Below are 21,198 nucleotides of genomic sequence, written 5' to 3'. Positions count from 1 at the left end.
CCTAGCTACTCAGGATGCTGAGGTGGGAGGATTGCTTGAGCCAGGAAGCGGAGGTTGCAGTGAGCTAACATCACACCACTGCACTCTAGCCTGACCAACAGTGAGACCCTGTCTTGAAAAAAAAAAAAAAATTATTATTATTTGAGATGAGGTCTTGATATATTGCCGAGGCATGTCTCAACCTCTGGGCTCAAGAGATCCTTCTGCCTCACCGCACCAAACAGCTGGGATTATAGGCACATACCACTGTACCAGCTGTTATTTTAAGTGACCTCAGAAAACAGCACTTGATGAGCTCATATCTATTAGTTATACTGGTGTTATCTTGAAAGTATTTTGCCGGGCATGGAGGCCCACACCTGTAATCCCAGCACTTTAGGAGGCCAAGGCAGTTGGATCGCTTGAGCTCAGGAGTTTGAGACCAGCCTGGGCAACATGGTGAAACCCTGAGTCTCTACCAAAAATACAAAAAATTAGCCAGGCATGGTGTCACGTGTCTACAGTCCCAGATAATCAGAAGGCTGAGGCAGGAGGATCACTTGAGCCCCAGGAGGCAGAGGTTGTGGTGATGCACTCCAGCCTGGGTGACAGAGACCATGTCTCCAAAAAAAAAAAAAAAAAAAAAAAAGTATTTTATATACATTGTAGAATAATAAAAGTTACTGTTATTAAGGAACAGTAATTTTCAGGCCAGGCATGGTGGCTCATACCTGTAATCCGAGCACTTTGGTAGGCCGAGACAGGCAGATCACTTGAGGTCAGGAGTTCGAGACCAGCCTGGCCAACATGGTGAAACCCTATCTCTACTAAAAACACAAAAATTAGCTGGGTGTGGTGGTGTGTGCCTATAGTCCCAGCTACTCAGGAGGTTTAGGCAGAATTACCTGAACCTGGGAGGTGGAGGTTTCAGTGAGCCAAGATACTGCCACTGCACTCCAGCCTTGGCAACAGAGCAGGACTCTGTCTTTAAAAAAAAAAAAAAAAAAAAAGAATGCCAGGCACAGTGGCTCACACCTGTAATCCTAGCACTTTGGGAGGCCGAGGTGGGTGGATCACGAGGTCAAGAGTTCGAGACCAGCCTGACCAACATGGTGAAACCCCGTCTCTACTAAAAACACAAAAATTAGCCAGGTGTGGTGGCGCACACCTGTAATCCCAGCTACTTGGGAGGCTGAGGCAGGAGAATCGCTTGAACCCAGGAGGCAGAGATTGCAGTGAGCCAAGATCACGCCACTGCACTCCAGCCTGGCATCAGAGCGAGATTCTGTCTCAAAAAAAAAAAAAGAAAAAAGAAAAAAATAAAATAAAATAAAAACTCTGTAATGTTATATTTGAAGAGAAAATACTAATGTAAACTTAAGATTATTTTTCATCTGAAAAATACATTACTTCCTGGTTCTTTCCATTGAAAAGGCTTAGAAGCAATTATGCTTAATTACCCCAGGCAGCAACAAACGCACCTAGCACTCCGATCGTGATTCTTAAATGCCATTTCCACCGAACAGAACCAGAGTCAAATGGGCCTGAGAACTGATTAGTAAACCAGACATCCTTTTAGTGGGGAATTCAGAAACCAATTCAAAGAACAGCTAAATCTAAGTCTCGGACAGAAAATATACAAGAGGGGCCTGGACATTTTGATGTTGCCAGAAAGTAAGGAAACTACCAAAAACTAACACCAAAAGTACATAGAAGCCATCCTAAACAGGTTCTCATAGACAAAAAACAACAACAACAAAAAAACACAAAAAACAAAAACAAAAACACACAACCATATAAAGGGTAAAAAATGTAATTATTTAAAATTAAAAAAAAATCTCATTGAATACCCTGGAACTTGGCCACCAACATCTTACTATGAAAATTAAAAGAATTAAACCTGTATTCTGCTTTTCCCGTATTTTTGTATGATCTGTATTTCTTTCTTTTTTTTTTTTTTTTTTTTGAGACGGAGTCTTGCTCTGTCGCCCAGGCTGGAATGCAGTGGCGCAATCTCCGCTCACTGCAAGCTCCACCTCCTGGGTTCATGCCATTCTCCTACCTCAGCTTCCCAAGTCGCTGGGACTACAGGCGCCCACCACCATGCCTGGCTAATTTTTTTTGTATTGTTAGCAGAGAAGGGGTTTCACCGTGTTAGCCATGATGGTCTCGATCTCCTGACCTCATGACCCGCCCGCCTTGCCTCCCAAAGTGATGGGATTAGAGGGGTGAGCCACCGTGCCCGGCCCCATGATCTGTATTTCAAGTCTATTAGATCATCCTGTTGATGAGGAAAAGTTTTTTGTTTGTTTGTTTTTTGAGACAGAGTCTTGCTTTGTCACCCAGGCTGGAGTGCAGTGGTGCGATCTTGGCTCACTACAACCTCCACCTCCCAGGCTCAAGTTCTCCTCCCACCTCAACCTCCTGAATAGCTGGAACTACAGGTGTGCACCACCTTGCCTGGCTAATTTTTGTATTTTTTGTAGAGACAAGGTTTCACAATATTGCCCAAGCTGGTCTTGAACTCCTGGGCTCAAGTGATCTGCCTGCCTCAGCATCCCAAAGTAGTGGGATTACAGGCATGAGCCACTGTGCCTGGCAGGAAAGTTATCTTTATAGAAGCATTTCAGCTCATCAAATGCAGAGGTAATAATACAATTGAAAAATCAGACGGGAATGGTGGCTTACGCCTATAATCCCAGCATTTTGGGAGGCCTAGGCGGGTGGATCACCTGAGGTCAGGAGTTTGAGACCAGCCTGGCCAACATGGTGAAAACCCATCTCTACTAAAAGTAACCAAAAATTGGCTGGGTGTGGTAGCACACACCTGTAGTCCCAGCTACTTGGGAGGCTGAGGCAGAAGAATCACTTGAATTCAGGAGGCAGAGGTTGCAGTGAGTTGAGATCATGCCACTGCACTCTAGACTGGGTGATAGAGCAAGACTCTGTCTCAAAATAAATAAATAAATAAATAAAAATAGAACTGGAAAAATCATCATTTGCGGCCAGGCACGGTGGCTGATGGCCATAATCACAACACTCTGGAAGGCCAAAGTGGGAGGATCACTTGAGCCCAGGAGTTTGAGACCAACTTAGGCAAGATGGTGAGACCTCATTTCCACAAAACAAAACAAAAGTCACATGTGGTGCTGCGTGCCTGCAGCTGTTAGGGAGGCTAAGACAGGTCGATCTCGGGAGCCCAGGAATTCAAGGCAGCAGTGAGCTATGATCACACCACTGCACTCCAGCCTGGGCCATAGAAAGAGACCCTCTCTCTCTATAAAAAATAAATAAAATTTTAGAAATTAGCCAAAACATGGACCACATAGTAAGACCTTGTCTCTATTCAAAATTTAAAAATTAGCCAGGCACAGTGGTGTGTGCCTGTAGTCCCAGCTACTCAGGAGGCTGAGGCAGGAGGATCACTTGAGCCAGGAGTGTGAGGCTGCAGTAAGCCATGATGGTGCCACTGCATTCCAGCTGGGTGACAGAGACTCTGTTTCAAAAACAAAAAAGTTAGGGTATGGTGGCTCATGACTGTAATTCCAGCTACTTGGGAGGCTGGGGCAGGAGGATTGCTTAATCCCAGGAGGTCAAGACTGCAGTTAGCCGTGATTGTGCAACTGTACTCCAGCCTAGGTGACAAGAATGAGATTCTGTCTCAATTAAAAACAAAAACAAAAACAAAAAACAGCAGCAGCAGCAAATCACCATTTGCCATTTCAACTAAAATGATTAATTCAGGCTATGATCATCAATGGATAAAATCACTTGATAAAAAGAACTTTACAAATGAAGGAACCAGGCTGTCATTACCTGAACCCAGTGATCACATCAGCCTTACTAAACATAGGAGAGCCAGAGCCAGACATCCTGTTTCTCCAGATGGGAGGCAATACACAGTTTACAGTAACACCTAAAGAGCCAAAAAACTTGAACCTAAATCTAGTCAAGGCATTTAAAGCTAACTTCCATTTAACAAAATAATGAAAACAACGAACAGATTAAATAAGAGGTTTTCTGACTCTCGGCCAGTGAATAAATCTTTCCACTATACTACTACTAACCTCTCTGACCCTCAGGACAAATAGAAGCTGCAACCTTAAGACTGATTTTCCTTTTTCTGAGATGGAGTCTTGCTCTGTCGCCCAGGCTGGAGTGCAGTGGCGCGATCTCGCCTCACTGCAAGCTCCGCCTCCTGGGTTCAAGCCATTCTCCTGCCTCAGCCTCCCGAGTAGCTGGGACTACATGCACCCACCACTGTGCCCAGCTAATTTTTTGTATTTTTAGTAGAGATGGGTTTCACCGTGGTCTCGATCTCGTGACCTCGTGATCCACACGCCTCAGCCTCCCAAAGTGCTGGGATTACAGGCGTGAGCCACCGCGCACGACCAAAGACTGATTTTCAAAAGGCACTGATATGGCTTGGATTATATGTCCCCTCCAAATCTCATGTTGAAATGTGATCCCCAATGATGGAGGTGGGGCCTGGTGGGAGGTGTTTGGGTCATGGGGGTGGATTCCTCATGAATGGCTTGGTACCCTCCTGATATGGTTTGGCTGTGTCCCCACCCAAATCTCATCTTGAATTGTAGCTTCCATAATTTCCACGTGTTGTGGGAGGGACCTGGTGGGAGATAACTGAATCATGGGGGCAGTTCCCCCATACTGTTCTCATGGTAGTGAATAAGTCTCACGAGATCTGATGGTTTTATAAGGGAAGACCCCTTTTGCTTGGTTCTGATTCTCTCTTGCTGCTACCATGTAAGAACTGCCTTTCATCCTCCGCCATTATTGTGAGGCCTCCCCAGCCACGAGGAACTGTGAGTCCATTAAACCTCTCTTTCTTTATAAATTACCCAGTCTTGGGTATGTCTTTATCAGCAGCGTGAAAATGGACTAATACACCTCCCCATAGTAATGAGTGAAGTAGTTGTTAGTGCACACAAGAGCTGCTTGTTTAAAGGAGCCTGGCACCTCCTTCTCTCTCTCTTGCTCCCTCTCTGGCCATATGACACGGCTGCCCCCCTTTTGCTTTCTGCCATGAGTAAAAACCTCCTGAGGCCTCACCAGAAGCCAAACAGATGCGGGTGTCATGTTTATACAGCCTGCAGAACTGCGAGCCAAATATAAATTACCCAGTCTCATGTATTCCTTTAGAGCAACACAAAACAAACGGACGCAGGCACCTTTCTCCATCCAAAGCATTCAAAAACCTTAATTTTGTTTTCTCTGTCTGCTCCCAGACTAGAACTAAGCAGCCAAAGTGAATGCTTAGCACACTCTCGGGGAAGCACAGCTCTGTCTTGCACCAGTGCCAGACGCCACCAGAACAGTGGCGCAGGCAACCGGATGAAGACAAGACATTCCTCTCCCAGCAGTGTAACACCATCACAGGAACGGTTCTGTCCGGATGGCTGACTACTGCTGGAAAGAAACCTGCTCAATTTTAAATCTGCCAGCCACTTTTTAAAGTTGCTGGATCTCACAATGCCAAGTATAAACAGTTACTTTTTTGATCTGCGTCTGAAAGAGTGCATGCAAGCTTAATTTTGTAAATTAAACTGTATTTATTTAAAAAGGCAGGGTGATAGCAGAATCTAAAAAGAATCTTATTGAGATTTAGGTAAGCTAAGGCTTAAGTTCCAATTTTATTTCTGCTCTTCAGATCGTGTTTGCATTCAGCAGCTTGCCCTTGCCACGTGTTAAAATGGCCATAAAATGTGAGAAAAAGTCAAGGCAAACTCTGACTGCCTGACCATACTGATAAGAAAGGTCACAAGCATAGTCACCTCAAAGACTGAGCACTGTAGAGCATGTCTTCTTCCTCAAGGCCAATGATACTTCAGATACCAGATGGTTTCATTTCTCAATTGCGGTCCAAAGAGAGGGTTGAGTTGGGCCAGAATTGCAATCAGCCAACTAAAAGAAGGATGGGAGAGAAACAACAACGAAGCGGTGAAATCATGTTGGAACATGACCATTTTCAATTAGCATGGAAAAAGTACACTAGCAAAACTTAAATCTACTGCATTCACACCAAACTTTCCATATACATTGTGTTAACAGCAGCATGTCTGATAACAAAATGTTTCCCAGGACGTAGCCTGCCTTCATCTTGAGACATATCACAAAGCAGTGAGGCTTTGTCACAGTAAGTCTCTGACTTTTCTCTCATTACCTGATTATCTTTCCAAGTATCCAAGATTTCCTGAATTCACGATATCTTCGCTTCAAAGGGTTTTCACTTAATCTCAGTTTATCATCATCACAACTTCCAACCTCAGGGAAAATGTGTCTTATTTTATCCATTCTCCAAATGTTAAGACCCACAACCTACATGACACACCCATTTTTACTGGTACAGGCAAGGTTTGATTGCAGCTTATCATCTTCCTATTAGAGTATAACATGTAAGGTCCCCTTTTCTAATCCCCATCACCACCAAAATATGTAACACATCCTACTGTGGAACTTAACAGAATGGGCATTTACCTTCTCCCCAGTTTACTTCAGAATCTAAATAACGAGGTATTCCTCTGTATTACAGACTAAACTATAAAGGAAGTAAAATGGTGTCACATCTTACTTCAGGGTTTTTTTTTTTTTTTTTTTTGAGATGGAGTCTCGCTCTTTTGCCCAGTCCAGACTGCAGTGGTGCAATCTCGGCTTGCTGCAAGCTCCGCCTCCCGAGTTCACCCATTCTCCTGCCTCAGCCTCCCGAGTAGCTGGGACTACAGGCGCCCGCCACCACGCCCAGCTCATTTTTTGTATTTTTAGTAGAGATGGGGTTTCACCGTGTTAGCCAGGATGGTCTCGATCTCCTGACCTCGTGATCCGCCCGCCTCAGCCTCCCAAAGTGCTGGGATTACAGACGTGAGCCACCGCGCCCAGCCGACTTCAGGGTTAAAAGTGAAAAACAGGTTGGGTGCGGTGGCTCATGCCTATAATCCCCGCACTTTGGGAGGATAAGGATCACTCGAAGCCAGGAGTTGATGACCAGTCTGGGCAACACAGTGAGAACCCGTCTCTATAAAAAATTTTTAAAAATTCACTGTGTTTGCTGACTTGCACTTGTAGCCACAGCTACCCAGGAGGCTGAGGTGGGAGCATCCCTTGAGCCTGGGAGTTCAAGGCTGCAGTGCTATAGTTACATCACTGCACTCCAGCCTGGGCAACAGAGCAAGACCCTGTCTCTAAAAAAAGAAAAGAAAAATAGCATAGATTTATCTTTAAAATTTTCTTATATAGCTCACAAAGTTCTGTATAAAGGGTCTTATATATGATACGGTAATTCATATGCCAAATAAAGTTTGAGAATCACTTAACTCAGACAAAAGCAAACAACAAAAAAATATGCAAATGTCTGAGTATTCAAACCATTCTTCACTTACTAAAGAAATATTTAATGAGCACCTACTAGGTTCTAGGCCTCAGAAATACAATGGCGAGAAATGAAATGTCACTATCCTCACAGAGCTTACATAATAGAATGTCAGGTGATAACTGTTATGAAGGAAGTCAAGCAAGGAGAAGGAATAGAGAATGGCTTGACGGGGCATTATTTCGACAGGGTGGTCAGGGAAGGAGGAAGACAGACAGGGGAATGAAGCAGAATACACACTGCCTTTAGTTCCTACTCAAAATCCAGCTGACCATTGAACATGGGTTTGAACCATGCAGGTCGACTTGGATGCCTGGGTCTGCTCACATGCCTGCCTGTCCTGCCTCCACCTCCCTTTCCACCTCCTCCACCTCTTCTGCCTCTACCACACCTGAGACAGCAGGACCAAGCCCTCTTCTTCCTCCTCGTCAGCCTACTCAGTGTGAAGACAACAAGGATGAAGACCTTTATGCTCATCCACTTCCACTTAATAAAATAGTAAACATATTTTCTCTTCCTTATGATTTTCTTAACATTTTCTTTTCTCTACCTTCCTTTATTATAGGAACACGGGATATAATACGTATACAAATTATGTGTTAATTGACTGTTTATGTTATTGGTAAAGCTCCTGATCAACAGTAGGCTATTAGTAGTTAAATCTGGGGGGATTCAAAAGTTATAAATGGATTTTCAACTGTGCAGGGGATCGGAACCTCTAACTTCCACGTTATTCAAAGGTCAACTGTGTATGAATTTGAATTTCTTTCATTGGTGGGCAGTGGTGTGGGGAGGAGGGCAGGGTTAAGGTAAACAAGCCCAACCAACCTCCAACTACCAATCTGGGAGAGTGAAATTTGGTAACATACTGCTATCCTTTCTGCATGGTACATTGGGATCTAGGGAATCCCTTTCTTTTCTTTTCTTTTCTTTTTTTGAGAAGGAGTCTCGTTCTGTTGTCCAGGCTGGAGTGCAGTGGCACAATCTCAGCTCACCACAACCTCCGCTTCCTGGGTTCAAGCAATTCTCCTACTTCAGCCTCCCGAGTAGCTGGAATTACAGGCACGCGCCACCATCCCCAGCTAATTTTTGTATTTTTAGTAGAGAAGAGGTTTCACTATGTTGGCCAGGCTGGTGTCGAACTCCTGACCTTGTGATCCGCCCACCTTGGCCTCCCAAAGTGCTGGGATTACAGGCGTGAGCCACTGCACCCGGCCGGGAATCGCTTTTTTTTTTTTTTTTTTTTTTTTAGACGAAGTCTCACTCTCGTCACCCAGGCTGGAGTGCGATGGCACGATCTCGGCTCACTGCAACCTCTGCCTCCCGGGTTCAAGCGATTCTCCTGCCTCAGCCTCCCGAGTAGTTGGGATTACAGGCGCCTGCCACCACACTGGGCTAATTTTTGTATTTTTAGTAAAGATGGGGTTTCACCATGTTGGCAAGGCTGGTCTCGCACTCCTGATCTCATGTGATCCGCCCACCTCGGCCTCCCAAAGTGCTGGGATTACAGGCGTGAGCCACCACGCCCAGCAGGGAATCACTTTCTAAGGGTAAGTGGATATATCACTACAGCAGTCTCCTTTTACACTTTCAGGACTTTAAATTTCCCTATAAGCGGGGAACTAGCCAAGCCCCAACTAGGCCATTATCTGGGTGGATCTTTTTTCTTTCATTTACTGTCATTTTTAGAGCTTTTCCAATCAGAGGATCAAAAGGCTGATTCTGATCACCAATGGAGAGATTGCTGGAGAATTAGCCAGCACCACATCAGAAGCTTGTGCCCACAGAAACAAAAGGTGATTTTGTGACAGGAAACATGACACCTGAGGAAAGCAGGCCAAAACAGATAGTTCAAGCTGACTCACTTAATAAACAAAAAGTTCATTCAGATGAGATTTTCTGATCCATCCTTAGAAGTAGGGTATTAAACACAAACACAATACTAAGACTTGTAGTTGAGGTTCAACATCATCCATCTGACATTATAAAAAAAGGAAGAGAACAGCACAGGCGGACACACTGAAAAGCTCTGTGACTGCAGTTGACGCTAATGGTGCAGAGCTAAGAGTCATGGAAAATTCCAAACTAACCAAGGACTTCCCCAATCCCGGTAGGCAATACAAGCTGCCTGAAAAAACACTTTCGTAAGAGACTGAGACAACTGGCCAATGCCTAGAAATACTAAAAAAATCCATTAGAATTTAAACTAGCCCCTATCTCCTTTTGTTACCAAGAATATAGCACAGAATGAAAACACCACTTCCCAGCACTTTGTAGGATGTTGTAGCGGAGTGGTTCTCCTCCCCAGCTGCAAATTATAATCACTCAGGGAACTTTTAAAATATACTGATGCTATTTCTGAGAGTGGGAAAAACATTGACTCCTTTTCCTCTGCTTTCACACCACAATAATCAACACAGAAGAGACTTCTACAGCCAAATGTGTGGGGATTTCTCCCCAACAACAAGCACACAATCAATTCTGCAGCAGACTCCAGCTGGGTGTCCTCCAATTCAATCCTGACATTATCTGCCTGGAGGTAGCATCAGCATCAGATCTCACAGGGTGAGGGCTTGGTTCCACAAGACCGCCCCTCACTTCTGATGCCAATCGCAAGCCCCAGGTTGTTCTACCTGTGCTTCTGACCAACTGGCTATAAATCGGGGAGGCTCTAACCTTTCTTAGGTTCAATTAATCTACTAGAGCAGCTCGCGGAGCTCAGGGAAACACGTTTTCTGGTTTACTATAAAAGATACTACAATCTGGGCATGGTGGCTCACGCCTGTAATCTCGACACTGGGAGGCCAAGGCGGGTGGATCACTTGAGCCCAGGAGTTCGAGATCAGCCTGGCCAACATGGTGAAACCCGTCTCTACTAAAAATACAAAAATCAGCTGGGCATGGTGGCACACATCTGTAGTCCCAGCTACTTGGGAGGGTGAGGCAGGAGAATCACTTGAACCTGGGAGGCAGAGGTTGCAGTGAGCCAAGGTCGCACCACTGCACTTTAGCCTGGATGACAGAGTGAGACTGTCTCAAACAAACTAACAAAAGATACTACACAAGATACTGATGAAGGGATGGACAGGGTGAGCTATGGAAAGGGGCACAAAGTTCTCATGCTCTTCCTGGGAACACCAGCCTCCAGGAATACCTTCCAGCTTTCCTGAACCTCTCAGAACCCAATCCTTTTGGGTTTTCATGGAAGCTTCATTGTGTAGGCATGATTGATTACATCACGGGCCATTGGTGATCAGTTTAAGGTTCAGCCCCTCCCCCTTCCCCTATGGTTGGGCTGTGGGGCTGAAAGTCCCAACCCTCTAATCCTTCCTTGGTTCGTGATTAGATCCCATCCTGGAGCTACCAAGGGGCTGCCAATCATCAGTCAACTCATTAGCATACAAAGACACATGTCACTTTGGAGATTCTAAGGATTTTAGGAGTTGTATACCAGGAAATGGGAACAAAGACTAAACTTGTATTTCACAATATCACAATTTCACATATAACCTTTCATTTAATTCTTGTACTAGGAAACAGGCAGACAGAGTCTGAGTGATTGGCCAATGGTCACAATGCTAATTAGGTAGTAGTAGATCCTAGACCAGGAATCAGATCAGATTACTGTTCCCACTTCGAAAAGTGACCTTCTGGAATATTTTAACTGAGAACATTTCAGAAGGCATTAATTTAGCTAAATCTAAATTGAGAATTCAGAAAATGAGAACCCATCCACTGAGCACTGATTAAGTTCAACACAAGCCTTTGGTGCCTTCACTAAAGAATATCCAGAAGAAAGAATGAAGACCCCTTTCTTGGTCAGGTCGGTATTTAGAAACTGTTTTTTCTTTGTATTTACCATTTCTCTGTGTTGGTATCATTTCAAGTCCTCGCTTCCAGTTAGTATGAAATACACAAAGTACTGTTGCTGAGTATAGTCACCCTATTTTGCAATCAAACACAGAAGAAACTTATTTCCTCTGTTTAATGTTTGTGCCCATTTTACGGGTACCCCACATGTTTGTACCCATTGTGCTACTCTTTATTCCCACAACTTTCCTTCCTTCCCAGTCTCTCATATCTATCATTCTATTCTCCATGTCTTTGACATCAAATTTTTTAGCTCCCACATATAAGTGAGAACATGTGATATTTGTCTTTCTGCACTTGGCTTATTTCACTTAAGATAATGGCCTCTAGTTCCTCCCATGATGCTGCAAATGACATGATTTCATTCTTTTTTTATGGCTGAATACTATTCCGTAGTGTACATATAACACATTTTCTGCATGCATTCATCTGTTGACACTTAGATTGATTCTCTGTCTCTGCTACTGTGAACAGCACTGCGATCAACATGCGAGAGTGCAGGTATACCTTTTATATATACTGATTTCTCTACCACTGGATAAATACCCAGTAGCGGGAATGCTGGATCATATGGCAGTTCTATTTTTAGTTTTTTGAAAAATCTCCATACCATTTTCTATACTGGTTTCTATACTCCACACCATTTTCTATACTAATTTACATTCTCACTAACAGTGTATAAAAGTTTCCTTTTCTCTGCATCCTTGCTGGCATCTGTTATTTTTTGGCTTTTTTTTTTTTTTTTTTTTTAAAGATGGAGTCTCCCTTTACGGCCCAGGCTGGAGTGCAGTGGCACGATCTTGGCTCACTGCAACCTCCACCTCCCGGGTTGAAGTGATTCTCCTGCCTCAGCCTCAGGAGTAGCTGGGATTACAACCTACCACCACACCCAGCTAATTTTTTAATTCTTAGTGGAGATGGGGTTCCACCATGTTGAACATGGTTGGCCAGGCTGGTCTCAAACTCCTAATCTCAGATGATCCACCTGCCTTGGCTTCCCAAAGTGCTGGGATTATAGGCATGAGCCACCATGCATGGCCATATTTTCGCTTTTTAGTAATAGCCATTCTAACTGGAGTGAGATGATATCTCATTGCAGTTTTGAATTGCATTTCCCTAGTGATTAATAATATTGAGCACTGCTGGCCATTTGTAATGTCTTCTTTTGAGAAATATCTAGTCATGTCCTTTGTCCATTTCTCAATAGGATTATTTGTTTAACTGTTAAGTTGTTTGAGGTCCTTATATATTCTGGATCTTAGTCCCCTGTCAGTTGGGTAGTTTGCAAATATTTTCTCCCATTCAACAAGTTGTCTCTTTTTTTTCTTTTTTGAGACGGAGTCTGGCTCTGTCACCCAGGCTGGAGTGCAGTGGCGCAATCTCAGCTCACTGCAAGCTCCGCCTGCCGGGTTCACGCCATTCTCCTGCCTCAGCCTCCGGAGTAGCTGGGACTACAGGCGCCCGCCACTACGCCTGGTTAATTTTTTGTATTTTTAGTAGAGACGATGTTTCACCATGTTAGCCAGGATGGTCTCGATCTCCTGACCTCGTGATCCACCCGCCTCAGCCTCCCAAAGTGCTGGGATTACAGGCATGAACCACCGCGCCCGGCCAAGTTGTCTCTTTATTCTATTGTTTCTTTTGCTGTGCAGAGCTTTTTAGTTTAATATAGTCCCATTTGTCTATTTTAGTTTTTGTTGACTGTGCCTTTTTTTTTTTTTTTTTTTTTAACACAAGTGTCTTGCTCTGTTGCCCAGGCTGGACTGGAGTGGCGCAATCACAGCTCATTGCAGCCTTGATCTCCCAGGCTCCTGAACTTAAGCGATCCTCCTACCTCAGCCGCCTGAGTAGCTTGGACCACAGGCATGTGCCACCAGGCTTGGCTAATTTTTTAAATTTTTTGTAGAGACAGGGTCTCATTATGCTGCCTAAGCTGGTCTCGAATTCCTGGGCTCCACTGATCCTCCCACCTCAACCTCCCAAAGTGCTGGGATTACAGGTGTGAGCCACTACACCCAGCCTGTTGCCTGTGCTTTTGAGGTCTTAGTCATAAAACTTTTGCCTAGACCAATGCTCTGAAGAGTTGTCCCTATGTTTGCTTCTAGTTGTTTTATAATTTCAGGTCTTATGTTTAAATCTTTTCTTTTTTTTTTTTTGAGATGGAGTTTCACTCGTTGCCCAGCCTGGAGTGGAATGGCACGCGATCTCAGCTCATGGCAACCTTCATCTCCCAGGTTCAAGCGATTCTCCTGCCTCAGTCTCTTGAGTAGCTGGGATTACAGGCATGCACCACCATGCCCAGCTAATTTTTTGTATTTTTAGTAGAGATGGGGTTTCTGCGTATTGGTCAGGCTGGTCTCAAACTCCCGACCTCAGGTGATCCGCCCGCCTTGGCCTCCCAAAGTGCTGGGATTAAAGGCGTGAGCCACTATGCCCGGCCTCGTTTAAATCTTTAACCCATCCTGAGTTGACTTTTGTATATGGTGAAAGAAAGGGTTCAATTTCACTCTTCTGTATATGGTTATCAAAGTACACATGCATACACATATGCATGTACACACACACGCATACACATATGCATGTATACACACACGCACACATCTCACTTAAGGAAAAAAAAAAACAAGAAACCACAGTTCAAGAAAACTCCAGAGGCCAAGGCAGGCGGATCACCTGAGGTCAGGAGTCCAAGACCAGCCTGGCCAATATGGAGAAACACCATCTCTATTAAAAATATAAAAATCAGCCAGGCACAGTAGCACATGGATGTAGTACCAGCTACTCGGGAGGCTGAGGCAGGAGAATCACTTGAACCTGGGAGGCAGAGGTTGCAGTGAGCTGAGATCGGGCCACTGAGCTCCAGCCTGGGTGACACAGCAAGACTCAAAAAAAAAAAAAAAATTACCTAGGAAACAGTCTAGTCTGGTTCATTTGAAATTTCAGAGGAATTTACCCCCCTAACCCGCTGAGCTTTGTGCCTGCCCCTCTGACTACCTCCTGACTTAAAATTTCCCTTTAAAGCTGATAAACACGCAGAGAACTGGAAGGGAAAAAAAAATCCACTCTGAATTGATGGAAGTGGGTGGAGGAAGAGATCATATTCCAATGAATCTATTACTTCATGTGTACAAGAAAAGGAACTAAATGTACCTTTCATGTTTGCCCAAACTGTACCGCATGTCTTCATAACCTGAGGGCCAGCCTTAATAACCAATCTGAGATTATTCAAACAATTGAGGCAGCTATGGTGCAATAATGTCTTCGGAGAACTGCAGAGCCGGAATGGATCTGAGATCAAGTCTAAGTTCTGCATTTTAAAGATGAGGAAATTAAGTCCTAGTGAACTTACTAATACCCCACAGCAAATTAGTGAAGGGGGAAGCTGGAAGCTGGAAGCTGGAAGCGGGGAATCCAGGACTCCTGAGTCCCATTATACTAGGCTGTTTCTATAGGCTATTAAGGATGAAACAGGCCAGGTGCGGTGGCTCATGTCTGTAATTCCAACACTTTGGGAGGCTGAGGCAGGTGGATTGCTTGAGCCTATGAGTTCAAGACCAGCCTGAGCAACATGGCGAGACCCCGTCTCTATAAAAAAAAATTTTTTTTTTCAATTAGCCAGGCTTGATGGCACATGCCTATAGTCCCAGCTACTCAGGAAGCTGAGGTGGGAGGATCACTGGCCGGAGGTCAAGGCTGCCGTGAGCTATGATCATGCCACTGCACTCTAGCCTGGGCAACAGAGCAAGACCCTGTCTCAAAACAAAACAAAAAAAAAAAACAAAAAAAAAAAGATAAATCAGGCAGCCTAGGGATTCATTTATTCCACAATCATTTAGCAGTGCCATGTTCCACGTCAACCTCTGAGGATGCGAAAAGGAGCTGGCTGAGGGGCCAACCCAAAGGGACTCATGAGCTGTGAGAAATAAGCCAAGGAGAGTAGTAGAGTATGTTTTCGTAGAGATATGCATGGGTGCCTTCATACTATAAACCCTCCCTGGCCACTTCTTAGGAGCTCAGCTCTTGGTTACTAGAACTCTCCCAGCATAAACTATGCCCTCAGCACTATACTCAGCTCTCTCAAGCCCTGCTTTGTTCTTCTGTTCCACATTCAGATATAAGAACAGGGAACAAAGGCACAGGTTACTTCCCGGTGACACGCAGATGGAGCAGTCTCAGCTTCCCTACTGGAATGGGGAATTCTGGCCAGGACCTCTCTTCTGATCCACTGTCCCTCCAGCCAGGGCCATGACAGCAGTGACCTCTGTCGGTGAGCTCCTTAAGAGACAGCAGAAATGCAGGAAAGTGATTTGCCCTAGCGCCACTAAAACGACCTCTCATCTCAACTGAATGATAAAAATATTTTCAAGAGGAGCAACATTATTAGATGCTCCTAGAAAACATGGGATTCGGTATTAGACAGAGTCGGATTTTAATTCCAGCAACACTAAATATCGGTGAACTGAATCCAGGCAAATGTCCCTACAACTCCAAGCCCACTGTCTCCTGTTGTAAAATGGTGATAATAATCCTTTCCTTATGGTATTACAATTTAAAGAGATAATATAAGTAAAGTGCTCTATGCAGTGGCTGACAAATAGATGTTCAATAAACACTGGTTATTTCTTCTCTTTCTCTGTAAGACAGCTAAAAATGTATTCAAGCCACAGAATGAAATACAACCTATTTACTTCACAAAGGAGTTTCTCATGTAGCACTGAGTCATTCTCATCTCCACCTCCTCTCCCGCGACCACCCACTCTACGGCAGGCAGATTTCAATTCTCCCGAGGTTCCCACCACTCAGTATACACACTCTGTATAAAACTCAGTGAATCTGACAGAATAGTCACTCCATGGTTAGATTATATTATCTGATACAGCTGGCTTTAACAAAGTGGCTATCCAGGATGGGCACGGTGGCTCGCGCCTGTAATTCCAGCACTTTGGGAGGCCGAGGCAGGCAGATCACGAGGTCAGGAGTTTGAGACCAGCGTGACCAACATGGTGAAACCCCGTCTCTACTAAAAATACAAAAATTGGCCAGGCGTGGTGGCACGTGCCTGTAATCCCAGCTACTCAGGAGGCTGAGGCAGGAGAATCGCTTGAACCCGGGAGGCAGAGGTTGCAGTGAGCCCAGATTGTGCCACTGCACTCCAGCCTGGGCAACAGAGCGAGACTCCATCTAAAAAAAAAAAAAAAAAAAGAGGCCAGGCGCAGTGGCTCACGCCTGTAATCCCAGCACTTTGGGAGGCCAAGGTGGGTGGATCACCAGAGGTCAGGAGTTGGGAGACCAGCTTGGCCAACATGGCAAAACCCTGTCTCTACTAAAAATAAAAATTAGCCGGGCGTGGTGGTGCACGCCTGTAATCCCAGCTACTCCGGAGGCTGAGGCACGAGAATCACTTGAACATGGGAGGCAGAGGTTGCAGTGAGCCAAGATTGCACCACTGCACTCCAGCCACCTGGATGATAGAACGAGACTCTGTCTCAAAAAAAAAAAAAGGGAAGTGGCTATCCTGAGTGAATGTGACCTGTTCAGGCGAATTTTTGTTTTTATCTTTGAGATGAGAATCTTGCTATGTTGCCCAGGGTGGTCTTGAACTCCTGGCCTTTAGCAATCCTCCCATCTCAGTCTCCTGAGTAGCTGAGATTGCAGGCATGAGGTGCCACCACTGGGCATGGCTTCAGGCGAGTTCTTTTATTTTATTTATTTATTTTTTTAATTTGTATTTTTTGAGACAGGCTCGCTGTGTTGCCCAGGCTGGAGTGCAGTGGTGCAATCTTGGCTCACCATAACCTCTGCTTTCCTGGTTCAAGCGATCCTTGTGCCTCAGCCTCCCGAGTAGCTGGGATTACAGGTACATGCCACCATGCCTGGCTGATTTTTCTATTTTTATTAGAGACGAGGTTTCACCATGTTGCCCAGGCTGGTCTTGAACTCCTGGCCTCAAGTGATCTGCCAGCCTTGGCCTCCCAAAGTGCTAGGATTACACGCATGAGTCACCCACCCAGCCCTCAGTTGAGGTTTTTTTTTTTTTTTTTTTTTTTTTTTTTTGAGACAGAGTCTTGCTCTGTCACCCAGGCTGGAGTGCAGTGGCCCAATCTCTGCTCACTGCAAGCTCTGCCTTCCGGGTTCATGCCATTCTCCTGTCTCAGCCTCCCGAGTAGCTGGGACTACAGGCGCCCGCCACCACGCCCAGCTAATTTTTTTTGTATTTTTAGTAGAGATGGGGTTTCACCGCATTAGCCAGGATGGTCTCGATCTCCTGACCTCGTGATCCGCCCACCTCGGCCTCCCAAAGTGCTGGGATTACAGGTGTGAGCCACCGCGCCCAGCCCAGTTGAGTTCTTAAAAGGAAAAGGACTCGGCTGGGCACGGTGGCTCACGCCTGTAATCCCAGCACTTTGGGAGGCCAAGGTGGGCAGATCATGAGGTCAAGAGATCAAGACCATGCTGGCAAACATAGTGAAACCCCATCTCTATTAAAACAACAAAAATTAGCTGGGCAGTGTGGCATGCACCTGTAGTCCCAGCTACTAGAGAGGCTGAGGCAGAAGACTTGCTTGAACCCAGGAGGCGGAGCATTGCAGTGAGCCGAGATTGAGCCACTGCACTCCAGCCTGGTGACAGAGCAAGACTCTGTCTCAAAAAAAAAAAAAAAAAAAAAAAGAAAAGAAAAGAAAAAAGAAAAAAAAAGGAACAGGACTCTCCCTTACAAAGACATTTGGAGTGTGTGTTTCAGTCACGAATTTATTGCCTCTCAGCTCTGAACATTAGGCAAATGAAGTGCAATTCAATGTGTGCTCTGTGATAAACAAGTGAATTACTTTATTTCTCCTGTAAAGTGAGCACGTTGTTAAGCTTTCTCAGTAGAGGAAGCTGGAGGGACATTTCAGGCGTAGGCCGGAGGTCACGGAGTGGGTGTGAGAACCTCTGGTGAAGCCTACTATGGCTCGAGGCCAGAACGTGGTACCTCTTTGATCTTGTAGCCTTGGCCTGGCAATAACTTCAGAACCCTCTCCACATGTTAAGCAAAGCCCCTTCCCGGCATACATGCCTTGAAGGCCTCCTGCTCGTATGGGGACAGGGACTCCCACTACATCCATGCCCCCGATGACCTCGCCCCCTGCCTGTACTCCAGAAGAGGCCAATTGCTTGCCCAGAAACTCCAGGCAAACCCTGGTCTGGCCAAACCAACAAACTCCTTTGCTATCTGGTGGGCTCAACCATACTTTGTCTAGTGAGGTCTGAATCCCTTCCAAGTCTGTTCTTTGGTTACTCTCCCTCAGTCCTAGGGAACCAAATATAGTTTCTTTGTATCTTTTAGTAACTCTTTTGCCATAATAATAATTCTGAAATCTCTCTCAACCTATTTTGGTTTACGTGGCTACCTAATCCGCAAAAGAAAAAAATAATTCTTTATATTTATCTTCCCCTGCTTAACCGACTATGTGGTTTCTATCTCCTTATTGGACTCCAGACTGCTATAGGATGAGATGATTTGACACAAAGGAGATTCTCTTTTCCCGGCTGTGAAAATGGAGGGGCCATATGGCCAGGAATGAAGGTGGCCTCTAGGAGCTGACAGTGGTCCCAACTAACAGCCAGCAAGGAAACTGCCATCTCAGTTCTATAAGCACATAGAACTGAATTCTGACAGCCATGAGAGCTTGGAAGAGGAGGCCAAGCTTCAGATTAGAAGTCATAAACATGACCAGCTGTGGTGGCTCATGCTTGTAATCCCAGCATTTTGGGAGGCCGAGATGGGCAGAATGCTTGAGCTCAGGAGTTCAAGACCAGCCTGGGCAACATGGCGAGACCTCATCTCAATAAAAATTAAAAAAGTCATAAACATGTTTTCCATTAACTTAATGCCAACCTATGGCTATTTCACTACCAAAGGAATATACCCTATTTTTGCCAATTCTAAACTTGAAATACCTTTCCTTTTTTCTCTCCATACTTATTTTCTACACCAGACCTTCCAGCTCAAAGTCTAAAATTCCTCTTATCTGCCAAATTATAAAGGAAAAAATTATAAAGTCAGACTAAGAAAAATAAACTTTTCCATATAGCAAGTAATATGCTGGGCCAGGTGCCTAGATTTCCCTTCCCTTCCCCTACAAACAAACATCTCAAATGTATCCATAAGAAATTCAAGCAATTCTCAGGCCAAAAAAAACCCCCAAAACCCAAATGAAAGCAGGTACTCAGAGAGGAAGGTGACCATAGGTTGCTTTCTACAGCTTAAATGTATGTAACAAACAACATGGACTTGAGCTTCTGTTTACAGATCTCACAGGGCACAGGAAACAGTGGACAAGGCCCAAGGCCCATCCAGAGTAGAGTGTTTGTTTGTTTGTTTGTTTGAGATGGAGTCTCGCTCTGTCACCCAGGCTGGAGTGCAGTGTCGCCATCTCGGCTCACTGCGAACTCCGCCTCCCGGGTTCACGCCATTCTCCTGCCTCAGCCTCCCGAGTCGCTGGGACTACAGGCGCCCACCACCACGCCTGGCTAATTTTTTGTATTTTTAGTAGAGACGGAGTTTGACCGTGTTAGCCAGGATGGTCTCAATCTCCTGACCTCGTGATCCACCCGCCTCAGCCTCCCAAAGTGCTGGGATTACAGGCGTGAGCCATCGTGCCCGGCCCAGAGTAGAGTTTAATAAAACCTTCACCCCCTCCAAAAACTAGGATCCTAAAGGGTTATATCTTGAATTAAGGATAAATCAATCAGAATTCAAGAGGAAAGAAAGGGAGAAACAGGAAAATCCACAATCATAGCTGCTGATTTTTAGCATCCCTCTTTTCATAATTAAAAGTAGTAGATAAAAAACAAACAAAAAAAACCAAAATAAGGACATAGAAAATTTGAACCATCTTGACCTGATATAGAATACTACAACCAACAACTTCAGAATATAGATTCTTTTCAACTGCACACAAATGGTTGTCAAGATAGTCCATATGCATAAAATAAGTCCCAATCTCAAAAGACTGAAATCTTAGAGAGTATATCCTCTGACCACATGGAATTAAATGAGAAATCAATTAACAGTAAGAAGACATCTGGAACAGCACCAGATATTTAGAAATTAAACACCACAATTCTGAATAACCAATTGGTCTAAGAAATTACAAAAGAAATTAGAAAATATTTCAAATGGAGTAAAATGAAAATACACCTTATCAAAATTTGTGGGATATCACTGAAGCAGTGCTTAGGGGGAATTTTATTGTATTAAATGCTTACACTAGAAAAGACGAAATTAAATCCAAAGTAAGAAGGAAGAAATAATAACGTGCAGATGTCAATGAGAAGGACAAAAAGATACAGGAAAGTAACCAAGATAAAATTTTGATTATTTGAAAAGATTAATAAAATTGATAAATTCCTAACTGCTTCATTAAAGAGCATCAAAAATTACATTAAAATACTTGATACATTAAAATAACAACAGACATACTAGGTGCAGTGGCTCATGCCTGTAATGCTAGCGCTTTGGGAGGCCAAGGCAGGCAGATCGTTTGAGCCCAGGAGATCGAGACCATCCTGGGCAACATGGCAAAATGCCATCTCTATTAAAAAACGAAAACCCCCAAAATCCAAGAGACATGTGAGATCTCTGCACCAAAAATTACAAAACATTTGTGAAAGAAACAAAAGAAAACCTAAATAAATGAAGAGATCCCATGAGGCTGGACATGGAGATACCAGTGAGATTAGAAAACTCAATATCATTAAGATGTCAGTTCTCTTCAAATTGATATATTCAACACAATCCCAATTAAAATCCCAACAGGTTTTTTTTTTTTCGTAGAAACTGCCTAGTTGATTTTAAAATATATGGGGCTATTTTAGAATAACCAAAACAATCTTGAAGCACAAAGATGGAGGACTCACACTTTCTGATTTTAACATAAATCTGCAATACTCAAGACAGTATATTATCATAAGGCCAGACA

The 21,198-nt window shown here is 44.3% G+C and overlaps 1 protein-coding gene and 1 non-coding gene across 2 annotated transcripts in view; both read right to left on the bottom strand.

The window, feature by feature from the left end:
• The window catches only part of ATP6V0E1 (ATPase H+ transporting V0 subunit e1), a 51,451-nt gene that overhangs the window by 8,711 nt on the left and 21,542 nt on the right, over window positions 1-21,198 (bottom strand). The window contains exon 3 of the mRNA XM_003310963.6: window positions 5,772-5,901. Within this exon, the coding sequence (XP_003311011.2) occupies window positions 5,808-5,901 (94 nt within the window). The 3' untranslated portion in view covers window positions 5,772-5,807. The remainder of the gene's footprint in view (window positions 1-5,771; window positions 5,902-21,198) is intronic.
• Window positions 5,211-5,411, bottom strand: LOC112209331 (small nucleolar RNA SNORA74). The gene has a single exon (XR_002944072.2). It is a non-coding gene; the product is annotated as a small nucleolar RNA SNORA74 (small nucleolar RNA).

This window comes from Pan troglodytes, chromosome 4, assembly GCF_028858775.2.
Source record: "Pan troglodytes isolate AG18354 chromosome 4, NHGRI_mPanTro3-v2.0_pri, whole genome shotgun sequence".
Classification (NCBI taxonomy): Eukaryota; Metazoa; Chordata; class Mammalia; order Primates; family Hominidae; genus Pan; species Pan troglodytes.
This window is presented reverse-complemented; position numbering and strand designations above follow the sequence as displayed.